Source organism: Carassius carassius, chromosome 21 (assembly GCF_963082965.1).
Source record: "Carassius carassius chromosome 21, fCarCar2.1, whole genome shotgun sequence".
Lineage (NCBI taxonomy): Eukaryota > Metazoa > Chordata > Actinopteri > Cypriniformes > Cyprinidae > Carassius > Carassius carassius.
This window is the reverse complement of record NC_081775.1, coordinates 9,841,747-9,862,694: the sequence shown is the minus strand read 5'-3', so window position 1 is coordinate 9,862,694 and position 20,948 is coordinate 9,841,747. Positions and strand designations below refer to the sequence as shown.

The 20,948-nt window shown below is 39.7% G+C and overlaps 2 protein-coding genes across 2 annotated transcripts; both read left to right on the top strand.

Annotated features, from left to right (window-relative positions):
• The first annotated feature begins 120 nt into the window (after positions 1-120).
• On the top strand, positions 121-2,983 carry LOC132097501 (mitochondrial import inner membrane translocase subunit Tim17-B). The gene is made up of 6 exons (XM_059503240.1): positions 121-247; positions 878-977; positions 1,079-1,142; positions 1,255-1,383; positions 1,654-1,764; positions 2,557-2,983. The coding sequence occupies exons 1-6, from the start codon at positions 222-224 to the stop codon at positions 2,634-2,636; spliced, it is 510 nt and encodes a 169-aa protein (XP_059359223.1). The 5' UTR covers positions 121-221; the 3' UTR covers positions 2,637-2,983.
• A 4,111-nt stretch (positions 2,984-7,094) lies between these two features.
• Positions 7,095-8,737, top strand: LOC132097110 (PRA1 family protein 2-like). Its single transcript, XM_059502734.1, has 3 exons — positions 7,095-7,309; positions 7,828-8,045; positions 8,179-8,737. The coding sequence occupies exons 1-3, from the start codon at positions 7,131-7,133 to the stop codon at positions 8,316-8,318; spliced, it is 537 nt and encodes a 178-aa protein (XP_059358717.1). The 5' UTR covers positions 7,095-7,130; the 3' UTR covers positions 8,319-8,737.
• The last annotated feature ends 12,211 nt before the right edge of the window (positions 8,738-20,948 follow it).

The following is a 20,948-nucleotide window of genomic DNA, read 5'->3' as shown; positions in this document are numbered from 1 at the left end:
CTTGTTATGGAAATGTTATACTTTTTTAAATGGTCTTTTTTTATTATCTATTTTGATGTCATTTGTGTTATTGCGCTTGTATGTTCGTTGTTCTAAAGGCTGCATCAAAAATAAATAAATAAATAAATAAATAAGTAAAATAAAACAACTCGTTAACCGTGAACAGAACCGGAGCCTGTCACGGACAAACTGCGTAAGCGCTCTGACGTCAGCAGGTCATCATGGAGGAATATGCCCGTGAACCGTGGTAAAGTACCATCTCTCTTCACTTCTGACCGCTCCGCGCTTCAGCTTGTGACACGAAACAGTCGCTGTTTGAAGCAGTTTGTGTTCTCGTTTGCTTTCATGTCGATGTCGATATATTTCTCCGCTGTCATTCACTAAAGTAGCAGCTGTCACAGTTTACACATAGTGTTTGATAAACATGTTATCATGTGGGATCTATCTCTTCTCGCTTCAGTGCTCAGAAGTGAAGGGGCATATCAAACTCGCTGTGTTACTTCACTGGCAGCTTTAACTCATTGTTTACTATCAAGTTACCATGTTAAATTAGATTTATCCCAGTAAAGGTTGACATATAACATAATAGTCGGAAAAATAAGTTTTTCTTTTTTCAATAGAAAAATGTATTCAACAATTAAACAAAATATAAAAGTAAATCTTCAAAGTGTTTGCAAATGTGTTTTATATCATATTTGATATATGGTTTATATGGCATATATACATATAAAGAGGAATATAATATACATGAAGGTTGTGTACATCCAGTTTTGTTATTCATTTAGAGGCCTTAGAAGGCAAAGCATCGAATATGAAAAGTAGGCTATAGGGATAATGTCTTAAACATATAGCTCTTTAATTTCATATGTGTTGTTAGTCCATGGAGGATAGTTGATGACTGTGGCGGTGCTTTTACCATGGGGGCCATTGGAGGAGGGGTGTTCCAGTCTGTTAAAGGCTTTCGAAACGCACCTGTGGTAAGCTTCCCTGTCACCAACAAAACAACTGAGCTTATATATTACTATTACTAATACACATTCCTATACATTTACTAATCATAAACGCTCTGTTACTACAGGGTGTTCGACACAGGCTTAGGGGGAGCGCTAATGCTGTGAGAGTAAGAGCACCACAAATTGGAGGTGATGTTGCATAAAATCGTTTTGTATAAAACTGTTGTTTATGAACAGTTTTAGCATTTTGTATATCAGTGATTCACTATCAATTGTGGCATGGCTCTGTTTTTTCCTGCAGGTAGTTTTGCTGTATGGGGTGGCCTCTTTTCCACCATAGACTGTGGTCTGGTGCACTTGCGGGGTAAAGAAGACCCTTGGAACTCCATCACCAGTGGAGCCATGACTGGAGCCATACTGGCTGCTCGCAGTACGTTTAGATAGTCATTGTTCTTTTATCAGTATAATTACATAATGTTAGACAATAAGGCTGGAATACACAACACAGCTTTTAACAGATTTTATGCATACGGTCATCTTTTCGACTTGTCCAAAATGTAGACCCTGGAAATAATCATCTGATGATCTGTAGTATTATGTATTTGTATATGAAGCATTAATCTTTGGTCTTCGAATTACAATTGGATCATGGTTTTGCAGACTGAAAATGCATGAATTATGAGCTTTGTTTGTTTTTCAGGTGGTCCGCTAGCCATGGTGGGCTCTGCAATGATGGGGGGGATCCTTCTTGCCCTAATCGAGGGAATTGGGATACTTCTTACGAGATACACAGCACAGCAGTTTCAGAATCGTGAGTTACACTTGTCATGGTTTGGATGATTTAGAGAATTGATTAACTTGATAGGAACTGTTTGCACAACAATGTAATTAATTTAAATTTTCTTTTTTGGGGAAATACAAAGAATGTGTAAAACTCATAACTATTTTCTTTGACAAAAAGGAAATGTATTAGGTTTCAAACAATATAAAGAGATGTTTTAATTTTAGATGAACTATCCATGCATGACATGAAGAAGAACAAATAGATTGTGGCCTTGATTTAACTAGTACAATGTGGCCACAGTTTACATAAAACAGTTTACCAATATCCCCCCCAAAATATACAATGTGGCCTAAACCAAGCAAATGAATTAGTACAATGTGACCATGGTTTATCTAAAATGAGAAAACAAATTAGAACAGAGTGTGCCAACAATTTACCAAAACTATGAAAACAAATTATTACAATGTGGCATAGGTTTAAGACTATTTTTGATATACTTTGTAAGTATATTGCACCAAAACTTTTAAAGACAAGTAATTCCCTGACAGTATTCTGGTGTTGCTAGAGGAGGAGTGCTTTATAAACGCTGGCATGAATTCACACACTATTGTGTGATGTAATACAAAAACTTGAAACGGAAGAAGATATCATTAATAAAATACATATTTTAATATTTATTCAGAGGGGTGTACTCATTTATGCTGTGCACTGTATGTATCACATTGCAAAAATTGTATTACCTTTAGTTTTGTTTCGCACTTTGTTTTGTTGAAGCTGCTTTAGAGACCTTCACTATCTGCATCTTCTCTTCCTCTACAGCGAGTCCTTTTGTGGAGGACCCGAGTCAGCTTCCCCCAAAAGAAGGCCAAGAGACACGCGGATATGGACAGTATCAGTAAAATCACTTTTGCAGTGGTAACTGTAATATCATAGACTGTGAAAAAAAGAGGATTGTTAGGAGTTTAGGACCCTTATCATAGTTTACAGTCCCACTCTTAGACAGGGGGATCCTCCTGAACCTCTCATCCTCCATTAGATGGCCACTCAGGGGCAAGCAGTATGCCATTTGTATTATGTATGAATGTATTTTGTCATGTTAAAAGGGGAAAGATTTTCACCAAGCATACTGAGGCAGAACTCAATCTACATTTTTTTCATACTGGCCTGTTTGAACATACTAATACAAAAATACTGTATATGTAGCTAACTAGATCATGCAGAGAAACTTTTACACTTTTACACATAATCCAGTTTGTGATTTTTACACCACTGATGCAGTGTTATGTAAACATCAATGCAAAGCTGCAGTACATTATATATAAAGTTTTTCTTAATCTTATACATGAGCTGAACCTGACTGATGATACACCAGTGATCTATTTTAGTTTTTGCTTTAGGTTTTTTTGAGTTATTTTAACAGATCTTTCATAGACTTTGGCTCTTTTGGTCTTCCATCTTTAATGAGAAAAAAATAAAATTAATTTATCTCTAAAACACAATGTGCAGTCAGGAGAGACACCATTGTTAAAGATTGTATTCAACTTTATGTTCCTCTACCAAAGTAAATTTGAGTCATTCATTCTCTCCATATTTTCAGTCTCTTCTGTTTGGCACTGATTTTATCCCCATACTCCCTTTATCACTATCTTTGTGTAATGTCGTGTCGTTTTTTTTTTTTGATGGATTATTTATTTTTGGAACACTATAGAAACAAAAAGTGGATATGTATGTAAAAAGTATACAAGTAACCTGCCTCCATAAAGTATTTAATGGTTGATGCTTAGATGTACAGTCATGCCCAAAAATATGGACACCCTTGGTAAATATGATCAAAGGAGGCTGTGAAAATTAATCTGCACTGTTAATCCTTTTGATCTTTCATTTTAAAAAAATCACAAAAATCTAACCTTTCATTGGATAATAAGAATTTAAAATGGGGGGAAATATCATTATAACTCTTATAATATATTAATAATATATTCACAATTTTGAGTACTCCAGGGTGATTATGAACATGAAATTATCCAGCCATTGCTTCCTGTTTCACAGACATATAAAGAGGAGGGAAAACAAACCCCAAATGCCCTTAATCATCCATCACAATGTGCAGCAAAAGATAATTTAGCCTCACAAATTGGTGAAGTGGCTTTAAGAAAAGAGCTAGAGCAGTGAAAATTCCCATTTCACCATCAGGGCAATAATTAAGAATTTCCAATCAACAGAAAATGTTACAAATCTACCTGGAAGAGGATGTGTGTCTATATCGTCCTAATGCACGGTGAAAAGAAGAGTTGAGTGGCTAAAGACTCTCCAAGGATCACAGCTGGAGAATTGCAGAAAATAGTTGAGTCTCGGGGTCAGAAAACCTAAAAAAAAAATGTCAAACAGAACCTACATCAACACATTTGTTTGGGAAGGTTTCAAGAAAAATTCTCCTAGCTCATCCAAAAACAAACTAAAGCATATTCATTTATAAGACACGACTGGAACTTCAAATGGGACCGGCTTCTATGGTCAGATGAAACTAAAAAAGAGCTTTTTAGCAGCCAACACTCAAGATGGGTTTGGTGAACACAGAGATAAAAAGTACCCCATACGACAATGAAATATACTGCTGTGTTTTTGAAGCCTTGGGCCTTTTTCTGCTGGAGGTCCTGGACGTCTTGTTTAGATACATGGCATCATGGATTCTATCAAATTTCAACAGATAAAAATTCAGTGACTGACTCTGTTAGAAATCTTATAATGGGCCATGTATGGATCTTCCAACTGTACAATAATCCAAACACAAACCTAAAAAACAACAACACAGAAATGGGTCACTGAGCTCAAAACCAAGCTTCTGCTATGGCCATTCCAGTCCCCTGACCTGAACCCTACAGAAAATGAGAGGAGTGAACTGAAGAGCAGCACCACCAACATGGGTCTGGAGTGATTCTGGATGAAGGAATGGTGTCTGATCTCTTGTCAGGGGTTCTCTAACCTCATCGGGCATTATACTGTAGGAGAAAATGTAGAGCTGTTAAACTGGCAAATGGAGGATTAAAAAAGAATTCAATAAAATGGTGTCTTTAATTGTGGCCAATGTGTATTAGAGAAAAACATTTATTTCATAATAATATTTTCCCCCATTTAAAATCATACTATTCAATGAAAGGTTAGATTTTTTACAATAAAATATCAAAAGGATTAACAATGCAGTTTAATTTTCCCAGCCTTCTTTGATCATTTTTGGGCATGACTGTATATTGTTTTAGAGATGTTATAAGATGTTAATAATGGAGCTGGAACCCAATAGTATTTGTATTGCATTTTTTTCTGCACTAAAAATAACTGTAACTGTACGCCCCAATCTCCTCATTATTCAGGCACCACCACTAGGACACTAGTTGGCGCTATAATAAGTACTTTAGAGCTGGAGTCAAAATTATGTTCTCCTCTAAACCCTTGAGTCAAGGCCTACAATAATCTTTAAACTGATTTTGTTAACCACATGTTACCACCATTTTGATTTTTCTGAAAAACATATATTTTCAAACTTTCAATACAGAAATAAAATGGTGAAGTAAAAATTCTAGGTACTTATTTGTAGTTTCAGTTCTACAAATTATTGCTTACTAGACTTAAAACACAACAGTTCACTAAAAAACAGTTTTAAAGGCCACATATATTTATTATAAAACTAAAATAAAGCAAATCCTTATAATAAATGCTTCTGAACTTACAAAATTTTATCTGCATTACATTTTTTTGTAATTAATAATAATTGTTCTTAAGATTCAGTATCTTTAAGGCAGAATGTAGGCTACATACATTACTATCGAAATTTAATCTCATTCAAAATTATTACATGGATAAATGTCATTGATTGTTTTGAAGTGGTGAATTCCACTAAAATGGGACAAATAGTTTTTGGTGATGTGCTCGATAATAATGGGTGGTCTTGAAATGTTGTAATAACTCTACTTCATTTGAATATAAATATTTGAATGGTCAAATCTAAATGATATGGGTGTGGTTAACACTCAAATGCTGGAAGTACATGTTAAAGGCCCTTACATAGTTTGTCTATTAAAATTGATTAATTTCTAATACAAACAGTAATTCAATCTACAATGTAAATTTGTATAAGATGCAATCATGTGATCATTCAGTTTTATCCAATGATGTTCACGTTTCTTCACTCTATTTTTAAATAATTGTAAGTTTTTATTCAGCTAAAGTGGGACACCCTAAATTAAAAGATAATAGATTGCTAATTATGAGAAATCGTTTTGTTTTACATGAAATGTCACAAACTGTAAGCAGAAGACAGGAAAAAGAAACAAATAAGAATAGAAATGTGTGAATATTAAGTTTTTGTGCATAAAAAAGTCCCTGTAAACAAACACATGCCTGCTCTTACCCAAACATGAAAGCATGGGTTGCACACACACACACACACACACATACAAACAGTAAATCATGTTTTACCCACATACAACAAAAAACCAATATGAACGCATTTATAACACACACACACAGGAAATCATGTTTTACACACATACAACAAAAACACAATATGAACGCATTTATAACACACACACACTTAAGCACACAGTTAGATACAAACACAGTATCATGCAAGCAGGCACATCATAGATTTTATAATAATAATATATAATAACATTGTACTTCAGTAGAAGTGATTCAATTCTTTGTTTTTGTCCTTCTTTTGGATTGTTTTAATAATTCTTCAAATTTAAGCTTCTGTTGAAGTGTTTTAAGTCAATAAACAAGTGTTTATGAGTTCACAATAACACAATCCGCTAATATGTCTATTTTTATAAAGTTATTATTTTAATTTCTGAAGATTTTCTATTGCAAAAGATTGTTTTTACTGTGTCCTGATGTAGGAAGTTGTATTTTGTAAGCACAGAGTAGATAAAAATGTGTGTCCCACTTTACCAGAAGCAGTTACATGATTTACCTGAACCCCCCCAAAATGTGTACTTAACATTTTTGAATCTCTGTATGTTTAAAACAACAACCAATAGTCCTTATACTGGGGGGTATAACAGACTTTGAGAATTTGTTTAAAGCATACATTGTGATGGTAGAATTGATTTATTAGTAATTAAATCACAGTTTTAACAAACAAGTGTCCCACTTTTGTTGACTTCACCCTACTTCCTTCATTTTAGGTAGCAAAGGAAATGGTAGGAAGAGGAAAAATCTATTTTGTAATTAGTGATCTCAAAACCTTGCTATTACAGAAGAATACTATAGTATACCTTTAATTAAATTCCTCAAAGCTACAGTGTGTGTGAGAGTAGGCTGTATGCTTTTCTCACATTATTTTCCTGTGGGTTTGCAATGCATGCTGGTAAATGTAGTCACCAGAAGCGTCGAAAATGGTGGATGTTCAGCCTCCGCCTTTCCGGACACTTGACGATTTTCTGCTGGGCTCGGCCCGGTTCTCAGTGCCTGATGTCCGTAACTTAGATCGGTGGAACAACCGGATCATTAACAACCTGCTGTACTACCAGTCCAACTATTTTGCCTCCTCCGTGGCATTTCTGCTAATAGTCGGGTAAGAAAACACAAGTGACGTGTTCGTTCATTCAGACCTATTCCGTGCTCTTCTTTTACCCAAACGAGTGACAACAACATTTGTGTTGTGTTCTGTGTCGGATGACTTATTGAAATAGCCTCACAAATAATGATTTTATAATAAGACTTAAATGGTTGAGCAGTTGTTGCACTGCAAACATTTACGTGTCTGTTATGACTTTCAGTTTTACGTTATAATGTAGGCTAGTGTTTCAATGGCTTTGATATGTTTTACTACATGAAACTAAAAATGAAATAAAAACTCCATAGACAATTTAAGACCACAAAATGATTAAACATTTAATGAAAATCTAAAAAAAATACAAGGTCACAATATTAATAAAAGCGATTTATAGAATTGATTTATTCTTTGTACATGTTGTTTTTAATTATTGTAGGCTAAGTACTCTTAGGTAACTGTTATTCTTTATTATGATGATGCTGATTATCATGTATTTATTTTATATCTTTTGTGCATCATGTAATTTTAACACACAGGTATTTCCAACCACTCCAGTTGATTCTTGGGGCAAGCGTTGTGATCCTTCTGTTTTTGGGGTTTGTCTGGGTGGCTGAAAACAAGGCCGTAATCCGACGTTTCCGGAGGAATCATCCATCGCTCGCCCTGGCTGCAATTTTGGGCTCCAGCTACCTTATTCTGTCTGTTTTAGGAGGGGTAGCTGTTTTCCTCTTTGGCATTGCCTTCCCCATTTTAAGTTAGTATTCTTTGTTGCCTCAAGCCTTTTTTGTCTGTCAGTCTTTTTTTAGATCAATGAATATTTTTCACTTGTGTCTGTGCTGTTAATACTTGATCGGCTGTAGTCCTCTCTGACTTTTTCCCTCTCGCAGTGATCCTCATCCATGCTTCAGTGAGACTCCGAAACCTTAAGAATAAACTGGAGAATAAGCTGGAGAGTATAGGATTGAAGAGGACTCCTATGGGCCTTCTGCTGGAAGCACTGGGACAGGAACAAGAGGCTGGATCATAGCTGTGTTTACTATTACCTATCTGTGCCATCGCTCACCCCTTCTATCATAGGAGCTTCTTGCATATCCTAAAATATATAGGAAAACAGATATTGGCAAATCATGTATGGCATATTGCTAAAGTCTCTCAGAAATGCAGGAAGGGCCCAGTGGACAGGATTCAATTATATGATGCAGTATATGAAGGATTGCTAAAATTAAAGCAAAAAGTGAAATTACAGTTATGTACTGTATAACTTTTAGGTGTCAAAATGTAAAAACAACAATTTAATGCCTTTTAAATAGGATGTAGGATGGTGTTATTCAATGCACATTTTATATGTGAGTAACAGTCCATTATTGCTCCATTCTATGGATTTAATTATGCAAATACTTTAATTCCATCCCTTAATATATTTTCTGTGAGCTCGATTTTGTGAATTGTGTTCACAAAAATTGTGTTTTGACTGTTCGTTACATGACCAAATAGCCTATTATTTTATGAGTTTTATTTCATGTTGTGCCATGCCATAAGTTGTTTGCTCTCTTACAAAGTGCCAATGTAAATGCTTTTCAGTTATTGCGACGCTAATTATTGACCAAGAAAATGAATCATGTTTCCATTTATGTGGATTGTGCATCACAAATTGCCATTGCTGAGGAAATCAACTGTAGTCATAGACATAATATTGTAATAAACAGGTGTTTCAGGAGGTGTAACAGACCACAGGCTGATTAAAATATCTAAGAAATGTAACGCCACATTATCCTCATTCTTACTTTGTTTGATTCGTTTGGTTTAAGCCATTGCTTAAGTGTTAATGAAGTAATTTGTATTTCTTGCACATTCAGTGTTTACAACATTAGCTGCCTCCTTGTATTTTCAGGAAATGCTCGTCCAGTGCAGTGGTTATGATAAATAAACTTTCATATCTATGCAGTCTTTGTGTTTTCGTCTTGAACCGCTAGAGGCGCTGTGATCGCTCAAATGAATGAAGGAATGTGACTAGAGTTTCGTTTCATGTTCAGTTTGACTTTTCCTCAGATTAAAACACATAGTTTACTGGGGGGGGGGGGTAATCAGGATCAGTTAATCCTGAATTCATATGGAGCTAATATGACAAAATGATCTGAATTTGAATTGTGTAAATTTGAATTATTTGCAAGTGTAATATAACAAAACACAATTTTAGGTGGTAGTTTAAATAGTTCTGAATTATATATTTTTTAAAACGAATATTTAACATTTGAAATTTAACAAATTGAAATATTTTTATAGCTGAATTTTAGACATGTATTTTCAAACAGCTAGTTTTTTTGTTCTGAATTCTTATACTGCAAATATTCAGTTTAAAAAAAATCAGATTCAAGTTTTCAAGATGAAGAAATTCGGAACTTCAAATTCAGTTTTCTAAAATTCAATGTCAAAAATTCAAACTAAAAAATTCAGATCTTACAGAAAGTAGGTCACAGGTCATCCACAGAGTAGATGAGTAGATGATCTCAGAAAAGTCGAACAGAGCATTTTGGCCAATTAGCCTTTCGCCGGCCCGCCCCGAAAACGGCCATTGTCCAATCACACATCATAGCAACCGTTACTATGTGAGGCAGTTCCGACAAACTTTGACTCCAAGCAAGATGGTGAAGCGGTGCGCCCACGGCGTTTGTAAATCGGACACTAGAATAGAGCTGTAATCGGGCCTTAAAAGTTAGGCCCGACAGGACTCGAGCCCGACAGATTTCGGCCCGAGCCAGACAAGTACATTTTGATTGAAAGCTTTTTAAAAGCCCGAACCCGTTTACAGCCCGACATTATTCAAATGTACGCACGCACACAGCTCTTTTGCCTTTTGTCAAGAATGAGTCATTTATACATGTTTTAACATAATTTATACATGACTAACGTAATAGGCCACTTAGAAGTTTGAACAAAGAAATAAAATAAGTCCTCTGTGACATCGTAACATCTCAGAACTCTAAATAGCCCTAGGTATAGACTCATTTAGCCTATAAATAGGCCAACGCACCAATAAATACAAGTCTTTCTTAAAAATTTTAATTAAGATAAATTCTAAATTAAGATGTGTATTTGGCAATAACGAAATTAATTAAGATAAAGACTCTGCCTCGAAATTAATTAAGATAAAGACTATTTGCTTCGCCATAGCAGCTGAAATTTAATAAAAGAATAATGCCAACATTAGCCTATATAGGCTAGCCTATATGTCTACATTATTCATTTAAGACTCAATTAGTATTTAGTTATCATTTTTAAAACCTTTACTCACCAAGATAATAATAAAAATAGCTACTCGCAATAGACAATAATAGACCATAACCCACTGTGCAAAGTTACCTCCAGTGGACGTCTTTTTATGTCTTTGCAGACGTTGAAAAGACGTCCACTGAGGAGCCAGAATGAAAGTTTTTATGACGTCTTTTTTGACGTCTTCTGTACGTCCGATTTAGACGTTCACAGAACCTCCTTACAAGGTTAAAAACTAGTTCAAAAGTGGTCAGTGGAAATATTTTCAACATCATTTAAGGTTCATTTAGGCATAATTTATACTGTTTCGGGACCAAATCAACACTCTCAGGATGCATTAGATTTAGACTCGTGTTATTTCAATGTAATTTCCAGACACTGTGTTTGTCCTAAAATCAAGAAAATAAAATAATCTTCATGAAATAATGAAATAACTGACGATTGAGCATGTGGTAAAATCAACTGCAAAATCAAAGACATTAAATCTCTGAAGATCTCAGCAGAGGAGGATCAAACATCTCCACAAACATGGAATCATTAGATTGACTTTATTTCTGTCAGACATCTAGAGAAGCTCTTATTGAGAATTAACAGAGGTTTAAATGTTGATATTTGATTCATTTGAAGTCACCATTGTGGTGGACAGTGTTTGGTTTAGTTGGGATCTTGGTCCTCATACTTCTTCTGTTAGCTTGTCTGTAGCTGTTATAACTGTGTGTTTGGGAAACACTGTTGTTGTAGCAAAGAAAGACAAATTTAAGATAGGGATGTGCACGGATAGTCGAACATTCGAAAATTCGTTCTGCTCTAATTATTCGATAAATAAAAATTATATTCGAATTTCGCAAAAAAAAAAAAAAAAAGTTCACAATAAAACCTAATTTGGTCACTTTCTGTGATTTTCCACGGCATATTTGAAGGTGTATGCAAGCAAAAAATAATTAATGAATGATTAAGGGGCCATTCACATATCGCGCCTAATAAGGCTATGCGCGCCGCTTTCTCCTTCTTTCCAAAGCGCTTGGGCGGAAGCGCTCCTGAGGCGACGCGTTCTCTCCATGAAGACGGAAATTTCAGCAAAGGATAAATGGATTTGCAGCACAAAAAAATCGCTTTCAGTAGCTCTGCTACTAAATTTATTTCAAAATGGCAATCCATATACAGCTATGATCAGCTGTTCCTTCATCTTGGCTGAGCTTTCAACGTTGTTACAGGAAAGGATGAAGCTGAATGTTTAGTTCTTGTCACATGACCTGCGGTGCGCTTGTAGCATTCTGAAAGTTGAGATGTTTTTAACTCGATGCTGTGCGGACGCGCCTGGAAAAAACGGGACCGCGTCGCACCGCGTGCGCATCGCGACCGCGTCGCTTCCATTATGAGCGCGCATACCGCGCGCCTTGGAAATAACGAACTTGAGCATGCAAAAGACGCGATATGTGAACGCCCCCTAAAAGAACTGCGGTCTTCTACAGTACTTCAAATATGCCGTGGAGAATCACAGAAAGTGATCCAAGAACATTGTTGCAGCATCTCTCAAGCAACGAATAAACACTGCTAACTTGGAGAATGCAGTGAAAACTCATCTTCTCGCGTCTGCCCTAGACCCTCGGCACAAACATCTCAGGTTTCTCGATGAAAACATGAGAGAAGTAAGAAAAAAAAAACTTTTTTGAACATTATCAGAACATTTTCCTTGATGCGAGTGGTGCGGATGCAGTCGCCACGATGAAGAATGTGCAATGCCCACTCGTCGGAAAAGGCTGAGCCAGTTCTCCAGCGATGATTACAGAGTCCAGCCGAGACGAGTGGGAACAGTTCTTGCTGGAGCCATGTATTCCACCAGATGAGGATCCCATTCAGTGGTAAACGAAAACACGAAGCGCTTCACAAAACGTATTCGCTTAGCACACCGTTATTTGTGAGTCCCGCCAACCTCTGTGCCGTCAGAGCGCGTTTTCTCCGCGGCCGGCCTTATTGTTAACAGACTAAGGAGCCGACTTTCCCCCAATCATGTTTACATGCCCGTATTTCTTAACAAGAACATTTGAAACAATAGAAAAAAAGCAAAAACGATTTGCTGACAGTTTAAAAGTTAAGTGTAAGCTACATTCTGTACAATAGCCTAATTGCTGCAGGCTGCTTTACATTTTTTCTTTGTTCACTTTTTTTTTTTGCTTTTAATCTGTACTTTTGTTTGTTTGCACGCATTGTTAAAGGTTTTCAGCTACAAAACACTATGTGTAATGTTCAAGCTTATTGTAAGCTTGTTCAAAATGACGAAAACAAATGTTGCTGAAAAATAACGTCATTAAACTTAATTTAAATAAACGAATATTCGAATATTCGTTTTTTGTGAGCTCAAATATTCGAATGTGATATTTGTGGAAAACGCCCATCCCTAATTTAAGAGAGCTCAGGTGTTACCAGATCTTTGTTGGTGATAATAAAGTCAACACATTACAAGTAGGCCTATCTGAGGTCATGAAATGTTGTTATGTTTGCATATATCTCCTAAACCTTTTGATTCTGCAGTACAGGCATCAAGAGCAAAATACTTATTTTGAAGTTGGACAAAATGCATGCCGTTGAAATATTTTGCGCGGAAGCATCATGTAGCCTACTCACACACAGACGTCAAGATTTAGCATATGCATCACAACAATGGTGACAATCAAAACGGCTTCATAGCACAAACTCATCCTTATTTTCGATACTATTTTGTTTTAATTGTCACCATTGATGTGATGCATATCCACAATCTTGATGTCTGTGTGTGACTACGTGATGTGTTTCTTAAAAATAAGTACATTCTTTTTTTCTACAAGGTGTCTGTCCATGTAAATAAATACATAGTTGCAACAAAACATTAATAACTTATTGTGCTATAGTTTAATCACCATTAAAAGCAAGATGATAATACTTGATCTTAATGCTCTCTGCCACAATAAGAGTGTTTTATAACACACAGTTACAACAGCCAAAGACAAGCTAACACAAGAAGTATGAGGACCAAGATCCCAACTAAACCAAACACTGTCCACCACAATGGTGACTTCAAACGATGTTGATGTAAATTTTGTAAATTGATCCTCCTCTGCTGAGATCTAAAGAGATTTAATGTCTTTGATTTGCAGTTGATTTTACCACATGCTCAATCATCAGTTATTTCATGAAGATTATTTTATTTTCTTGATTTTAGGACAAACACAGTGTCTGGAAATTACATTGAAATAACATCTAAATCTAATGCATCCTGAGACTGTTGATTTGGTCCCGAAACAGTATAAATTAAATTAAATGATGTTTAAAATATTTCCGCTGACCACTTTTGAACTAGTTTTTAACCTTGTAAGGAGGTTCTGTGAACGTCTAAATCGGACGTACAGAAGACGTCAAAAAAAGACGTCATAAAAACTTTCATTCTGGCTCCTCAGTGGACGTCTTTTCAACGTCTGCAAAGACATAAAAAGACGTCCACAAGACGTCAACTGGACATAACTTAGCCCAGTGGGAACATATGAAACATCTCGGTTACGTATTGGTTCCCTGAATAGGGAACGAGATGCTGCGGTGACGTCACCACGTATGGGAACACCTTCGGTGTGACGAATGTCTGAAGCCCTATACCATCCCGTCAATCCTATTGGCCAAATAGCGCGTGGCACCGCCCATGCATGCGTACGCATATATATACCTGGTGCCGCGCGCCATTTACCTCAGATTTCATGAATGAAGAAGAAGAAGAAAGCTATCAAGGTATGGCACGGCCAGAACCGCAGCATCTCGTTCCCTATTCAGGGAACCAAGGTTACATACGTAACCGAGATGTTCCCTTTCATAGGTCACTTCGATGCTGCGGTGACGTCACCACGTATGGGAACGCTATACCATAACGCCTGACGTACCTGATAGCTTGGATCCAAGGAAGCATCTGCTCAAGCGGAGAGAACCCGGGAGCCAGGAGCCATCCCCACATCCAGACTGTAAGACCTGATAAAAGTGCTCGGTGAGGACCAGCCTGCCGCAGCACAAATATCATCCATAGAGGATCCACTAAGAAAGGCTTGAGAAGAAGCCACTGCTCTCGTGGAATGACCTTTTACTCCCAAGGGCGAAGTGAGCCCGCGCGCCTCATAGGCCAAAGATATAGCCTCCACCAGCCAATGGGACATGCGCTGTTTCGTAACTGCATGGCCTTTATTCTTATGTCCAAAACAGACAAACAGCTGGTCAGACTCACACCATGGGGCAGTACGATCCACATAAGTCTTTAACGCTCTCATAGGGCAAAGACCCCAGACTCCGCCACAGCAGGGTAAAAAGCCTCCAGGACCACCTGCTGAAAACGAAAGGGATTAGACGCGACCTTAGGAACATAATTAGGCCTAGGTCGCAACAACACTTTCACAGAGCCCGGTGCAAACTCCATGCACGAAGGTGAGACAGAGAGAGCCTGCAAATCCCCAACTCTCTTGAGGGAGGATAAAGCCATGAGAAGAAGTGTCTTCAGAGTCAGGATCTTATCCGATACAGTTTCCAGGGGCTCAAACGGATGCCCTGACAAACCCAGTAACACAATGGATAAATCCCATGAAGGAACTCGCACAGGGCGGAAAGGTCTCAGCCATCGCGCACCCTGTATGAAGCGAGAAACCAGTGGATGACGACCCACTGAGACACCACCTATATACTCATGGTAAGCTGAGATAGCTGCCACATAAACCTTCAGGGTGGCTGGTGTCACTCCATCCGAAAAACGGTCCTGAAGAAACTCCAGTACTGAAGCCACAGGGCAGTAAACTGGATCCATATTATGAGTTTCGCACCATGTCGTAAACAGTCTCCACTTGAAAGCATATAAGCGTCTCGTAGAAACTGCTCTAGAGTTCAGTATAGTCTCAGTGGTTTCAGCAGAAAGACCGGGACATATCAACTCACTCCGCTCAGAGGCCACGCCCACAGATTCCACAGATCTGGCCTCGGATGCCAGATCCGTCCCTGTGCTTGCGATAATAAATCCCGTCTGAGGGGAATCTCCCACGGAGAGCCCGCTAACAGATTGATGAGATCCGCAAACCACAGCTGTGTGTGCCATCGCGGAGCCACCAGCAGCAGCTGTCCCACTCTGTCCCGCCGTATTCTGCATAATACTGCTGGGATCAGACGAATCGGGGGAAACGCATACAAACTGGTCCTGGGCCAGCTGTGAGCTAGCGCATCCAGACCCAGGGGTGATGGAGGGCATAGGGAGAACCATAGCGGGCAATGCGTAGTCGTGCTTGATGCGAATAAATCCACTGTCGCTTCCCCGAAAATCCGCCATAGGTGATTCACTGTTTGGGGGTGTAATCTCCATTCCCCCCGCTCCAGAGCCTGTCTGGATAGTAAATCCGCTCCGAAGTTCAGTCGTCAGGGGATGTGAACAGACCGGATCGACAGAAATCTGCTGTGAGGCCAAAGAAGAATACGTCTCGCCAGCCTGCACAGGGGGCGAGAACGCAATCCTCCCTGATGGTTCAGGTAAGACACGGCCGCAGTGTTGTCCGTTCTGAGCAGAGATGGGACCAAGTCACACATGTGCAAGTCTCAAGTAAGTCTCAAGTCTTAACCTTCAAGTCTCAAGTAAGTCCCAAGTATTTTTTTCTTGGGCAAGTCAAGTCAAGTCACAAGTTATGTCAAGTCAAGTCAAGTCAAGTCCTGTAGTAAGTCAAGTCAAGTCCAAGTCAAGTCACCTTATTATTGTAATTTTACCTGCAGAATCTGATCTTAATAAAGTTAAAAGACAAGATATAAGTAACAGTAAATTAAAATAATTTGGATTTGCATTGTAAATACTCATGTTCAGTAAAATACATCATGGAATCAAACAAAATTGTAACTTCATAAAATTATTTATTTTTCATTTCTGCCAACAGAAATGTTTTACATTTTCAACATTGAGTCCATAAAACAAATAACAGCTAAACATCCAACAGACTCCTCTCTGAACACCCCCCCCCCTCTCTCTCTCTCTCTCTCTCTCTCTCTCTCTCTCTCTCAAACGACGTGACGTGACATGACATGACATTCGGCCAGGTATGGTGACCCATACTCAGAATTCGTGCTCTGCATTTAACCCATCCGAAGTGCACACACACAGAGCAGTGAACACACACACACACACTGTGAACACACACCCGGAGCAGTGGGCAGCCATATGCTTTGGCGCCCAGGGAGCAGTTGGGGGTTCGATGCCTTGCTCGAGGGCACCTAAGTCGTGGTATTGAAGGTGGAGAGAGAACTGTACATGCACTCCCCCCACCCACAATTCCTGCCGGCCCGAGACTCGAACTCACAACCCTTCGATTGCAAGTCCGACTCTCTAACCATTAGGCCACAACTTCCCCTCAAACACAGTTTATATACAACATTAAACTTTCTTACATTTCTCCTCTCTCTCTCTCTCTCTCTCTCTCTCTCTCTCAAGTTCAAGTTGCTTTATTGGCATGACATTTGAGTTACAGTATTGCCAAATTTAGCATTTAGATACAGAATAAAATATGATTACAATAAAATACAATAAAAATAGCAGCAGCAGATAATATTTCTAATATTAATAATAGTAATTATATAGAATTAAGAATATAAAATAAAACAGTTGAATACAATAAATTATCCCTTTCGTATGGTGTGTATGGTGTTTAAATATTTAGCAGCTATTGTGACTGCCGTCTCATTCTCTCCAAGTATATAGAGTAGTTTCTCTGAGTCATTTAGAGACAAGAATGAAGGATTCAAAGCTTCAAACTGTGAGAAGAATGTTTCTCTTGTAGTGCTGTATTTGGGACAGACAAGAAGGAAGTGTTTCTCATCCTCTGTTTGATTCAGCTCACAGTGTTTGCCTCTCTTCTCTCGGTAGCCAGGATCTTTTATGTCTACCAATCTCTATTTCCAAATCATGATCACTGAGTCGGTATTTTGAAAGGATTTGTCTTTCTTTTAATGGCTTTAGTGATAAGTAATTTGCCAGTTTTGTGGTTCTGTTTAGGGCCGAATAACACTGGAGTTTGGTTTGGAGCTCAAATTATTTCTTTTCATTTTTCATCATAATTATACTTCAGATTTTTGTCAATTAGTTTCTGAATGTTGGGGTTGTGATTGGAGTCAGACTCAGTTTGGGTTTCCTTCATCAGGTGAAGCACGAGTGTGTTTCTCTCTCTCTCTCTCTCTCTCTCTCTCTGTCACACACACACACACACACACACACAATCTCTCTCTCAGAGTACATCCGTAAGTCATTACCTCTATTACAAGGTATTGCACTTGCAAAATATAAGATTCGAGAGTCTTGTCTGCAAGCCGAGCACTATGTGGCCTATCCCACCATGTATGCGCCACCGGTATGCGCGCTCATAATGGAAGCAACGCGGTCGCGACGCGCACGCGGTGCGACACGCTCGACGCCTCAGGGGCGCAACTGCCCGAGCGCTTTGGAAACAATGAGAAAGCGGCGCGACTAGCGATTTCCACGCGTTTTTAGGCGCGAATTATTGACGACAAAAGCGATGACCCTCAGTACCCCTCAAGCTGAGATGTTGATGTGATGTGATATCTGATCTAAGTGGGCGTGGTCTGCGTAAGGTAAAGAGGGCATGACTGATGATGTCATGACATGACAACGCGATTCTCAGCCTGCGCTCCAGCTGAGTAATCAATTTTATTTTTTAAAAATAATTTATATATTTTATATTCAAACTGAAAACATAATGTGATTAACACTCAAGTCATTCAAGTCATCCTGTCTCAAGTCAAGTCAAGTCCCGAGTCTTTAACTTTCAAGTCCGAGTCAAGTCTCAAGTATTTTATTTTTTGTCAAGTCAAGTCACAAGTTATAAAAATAGCGACTCGAGTCGACTCGAGTCCAAGTCACCAAGTCACAAGTCCCCATGTCTGGTTCTGAGAAGCACATGACGGCCAATCAGTAGACTCGAAAAATACTGGAGAGCCAGAAAGACCGCCAGTAATTCCAATTTGTTTATGTGCCAGCTGCGTTGTGCCGCTGTCCACACTAGCGCTAAGCCAAAGGGAAGAACGCGGTACTGATACGCTTTGCCCTCTAAAGCAAATCTGAGGAACTTCCGGTGTCTCTTGATGATCTGAATATGAAAGTATGCATCCTTCAGATCGATTGTGACAAACCAGTCGTTTGGTTGAATCTGAGACAAAATAGACTTTACCGTCAACATCTTGAATTTGCTCGGCCTGAGTGCAAGATTCAGACGGCGTAAATCCAGAATGGGTCGTAATCCGCCGTCTTTTTTTGGTACCACAAAATAACGGCTGTAAAACCCTGACTCCATCTGAGAGGGGTGTACTTCTTCTATAGCCCCTTTGCTCAGTAGAGCTGACATCTCCTGTCTCAGCACCGCTATATCCATCGGTTTCACCACCATGGAGAGAATTCCGCGGAAAGGGGGTGGGCCTTTCCGAAACTGAATGGTGTATCCGTGACAAATTGTGCGTAACACCCATTGAGAAATGCCGGGCAAGCGTTCCCACGCGGCCCGAAACAATATTAGCGGTCTCAAAATGTCCGTTTCCTGCAACGCTGTTGCACACATAGTAATGTCCGTGCACAAAAAACTCACTGTGTCATGCAGAGTGTCTGACGGAGCGTTTGGTGTTACAGTTCGCTCCAATGCTGTTCGAGGCGCTGTTTGCAGCGAAACAGTCAGGGTTTGAGTGTGGGGACTGCAATGAGAGTGTTGGATGCGCAAAAGCGGTCCAACAGCGCTCTCTAGCGGAGGGCACAGTCCCTGGCAGGCAGTAAAAAGATCAGGAGCTGCTGTTCGGTGCCCGAGAACGAGAGACGTTGGCCGTCGAACTCAGGTTCAACCTTTTTCATTGGCGTTGTTGAGCCGGTGGAACAACCCTAGGGCCCCAATCCTTGCGAGGGGGCGCCATAGCTGAAGGCTCCTCCCGAGAGGCTACTCGCTGGCGGTGAGAGGAGGTTGAGCGAGAACGCGCGGGCGCCTGTCGGTGTTCAACCTCTCTGGGTCTGCGGGGAATCAGCTGGCGGAAAGCGGCTGATTGCTGTTTCGCTGCTCTGAATTTCTCCACCACTGAAGTGACAGCCTCTCCAAACAAACCGTCCTTGGACACAGGGGCGTCCATGAGAAAAGATTTATCCTTCTCCTTTATGTCGGTGAGATTAAGCCAGAGGTGGCGCTCAACCGTGATTAATCCAGCCATGGAACGGCCCACTGCTCGAGCAGTATGTTTGGTAGCGCGAAGCGCCAAATCAGTTGCTCGCCGTAATTCCTTAACCGCCTCAGGTGTAATACCCTCCCCCTCATCCAATCCTTTTAACAGCTCCGCTTGGTAGGCCTGAAGGACCGCCATAGAATGGAGCGAAGCTTTTTTATGTGTATTAGGGTAGGGGAGAGCGAGCGATGTGGAGAATAATCCAGCGCTGAGCTGTCCTCAAACTCCATGTCACACGTGTCACCCCAAGCTATCACCTCGTGCGGTGCCTCGGCAGTCGCAGAAGTGATGTGGCGGGGGTTAGACACGGCGACATCGGAGAACCCATCTACCCTAGAGCGCAGCACTCTGAGCCACAGGCCATCGCAATGGGGGCATGAAGAAAGGCCGCTAAGCGCCTCCTGTGCGTGGTGTAAGCCTAGGCAAACTACGCACCTGTCATGAGTGTCTCCCTTTACGATGTACCTAGTACACGGGTCTTTGCACTTCTTGAAACTCATCGCGTCCGCGGAGAGGAGTATACTGCTCGTTGATGATCGCTGTGAACGCGAGACAATAGGGCACAGAAGATTCGCTTCGTACTGAAGGAATGAAATCTGAGGTAAATGGTGCGCGGCACCAGGTATATATATGCGTACGCATACATGGGCGGTGCCACGCGCTATTTGGCCAATAGGATTGGCGGGATGGTATAGGGCTTCAGACATTCGTCACACCAAAGGTGTTCCCATACGTGGTGACGTCACCGCAGCATCGAAGTGACCTATGAAAGGGAAGAGAACTTTCCCAGCAGTGCAAGAGCATGACTGGTACACAAGGCTGTGCTGGTTGCATTTGAGGTACAGGTCATGGTGTTTCTCAGATTTCGCTTTTTTTCCCTCCATGACATACTGTAACCCCTTTTGCCTCGATCTGGAGGATATCACGGAGGTATTACTCCAAAAAAGGTCACTGACACGCATGGGCGTCAGTTTGGTTTGAAATGTGGTGGGGACAGAGACGCATTCAGAAGTGCATTTTCAGAAGTGGTGGGTACAATGATGCATTTTTTTTTTCTCTTTCGCGCAGGTCATGTTTTGAAAGACGTCCTGTATCTTATTAATGTAAATAAATAAAAATGTATACAAAAATGTGATGATGTCCG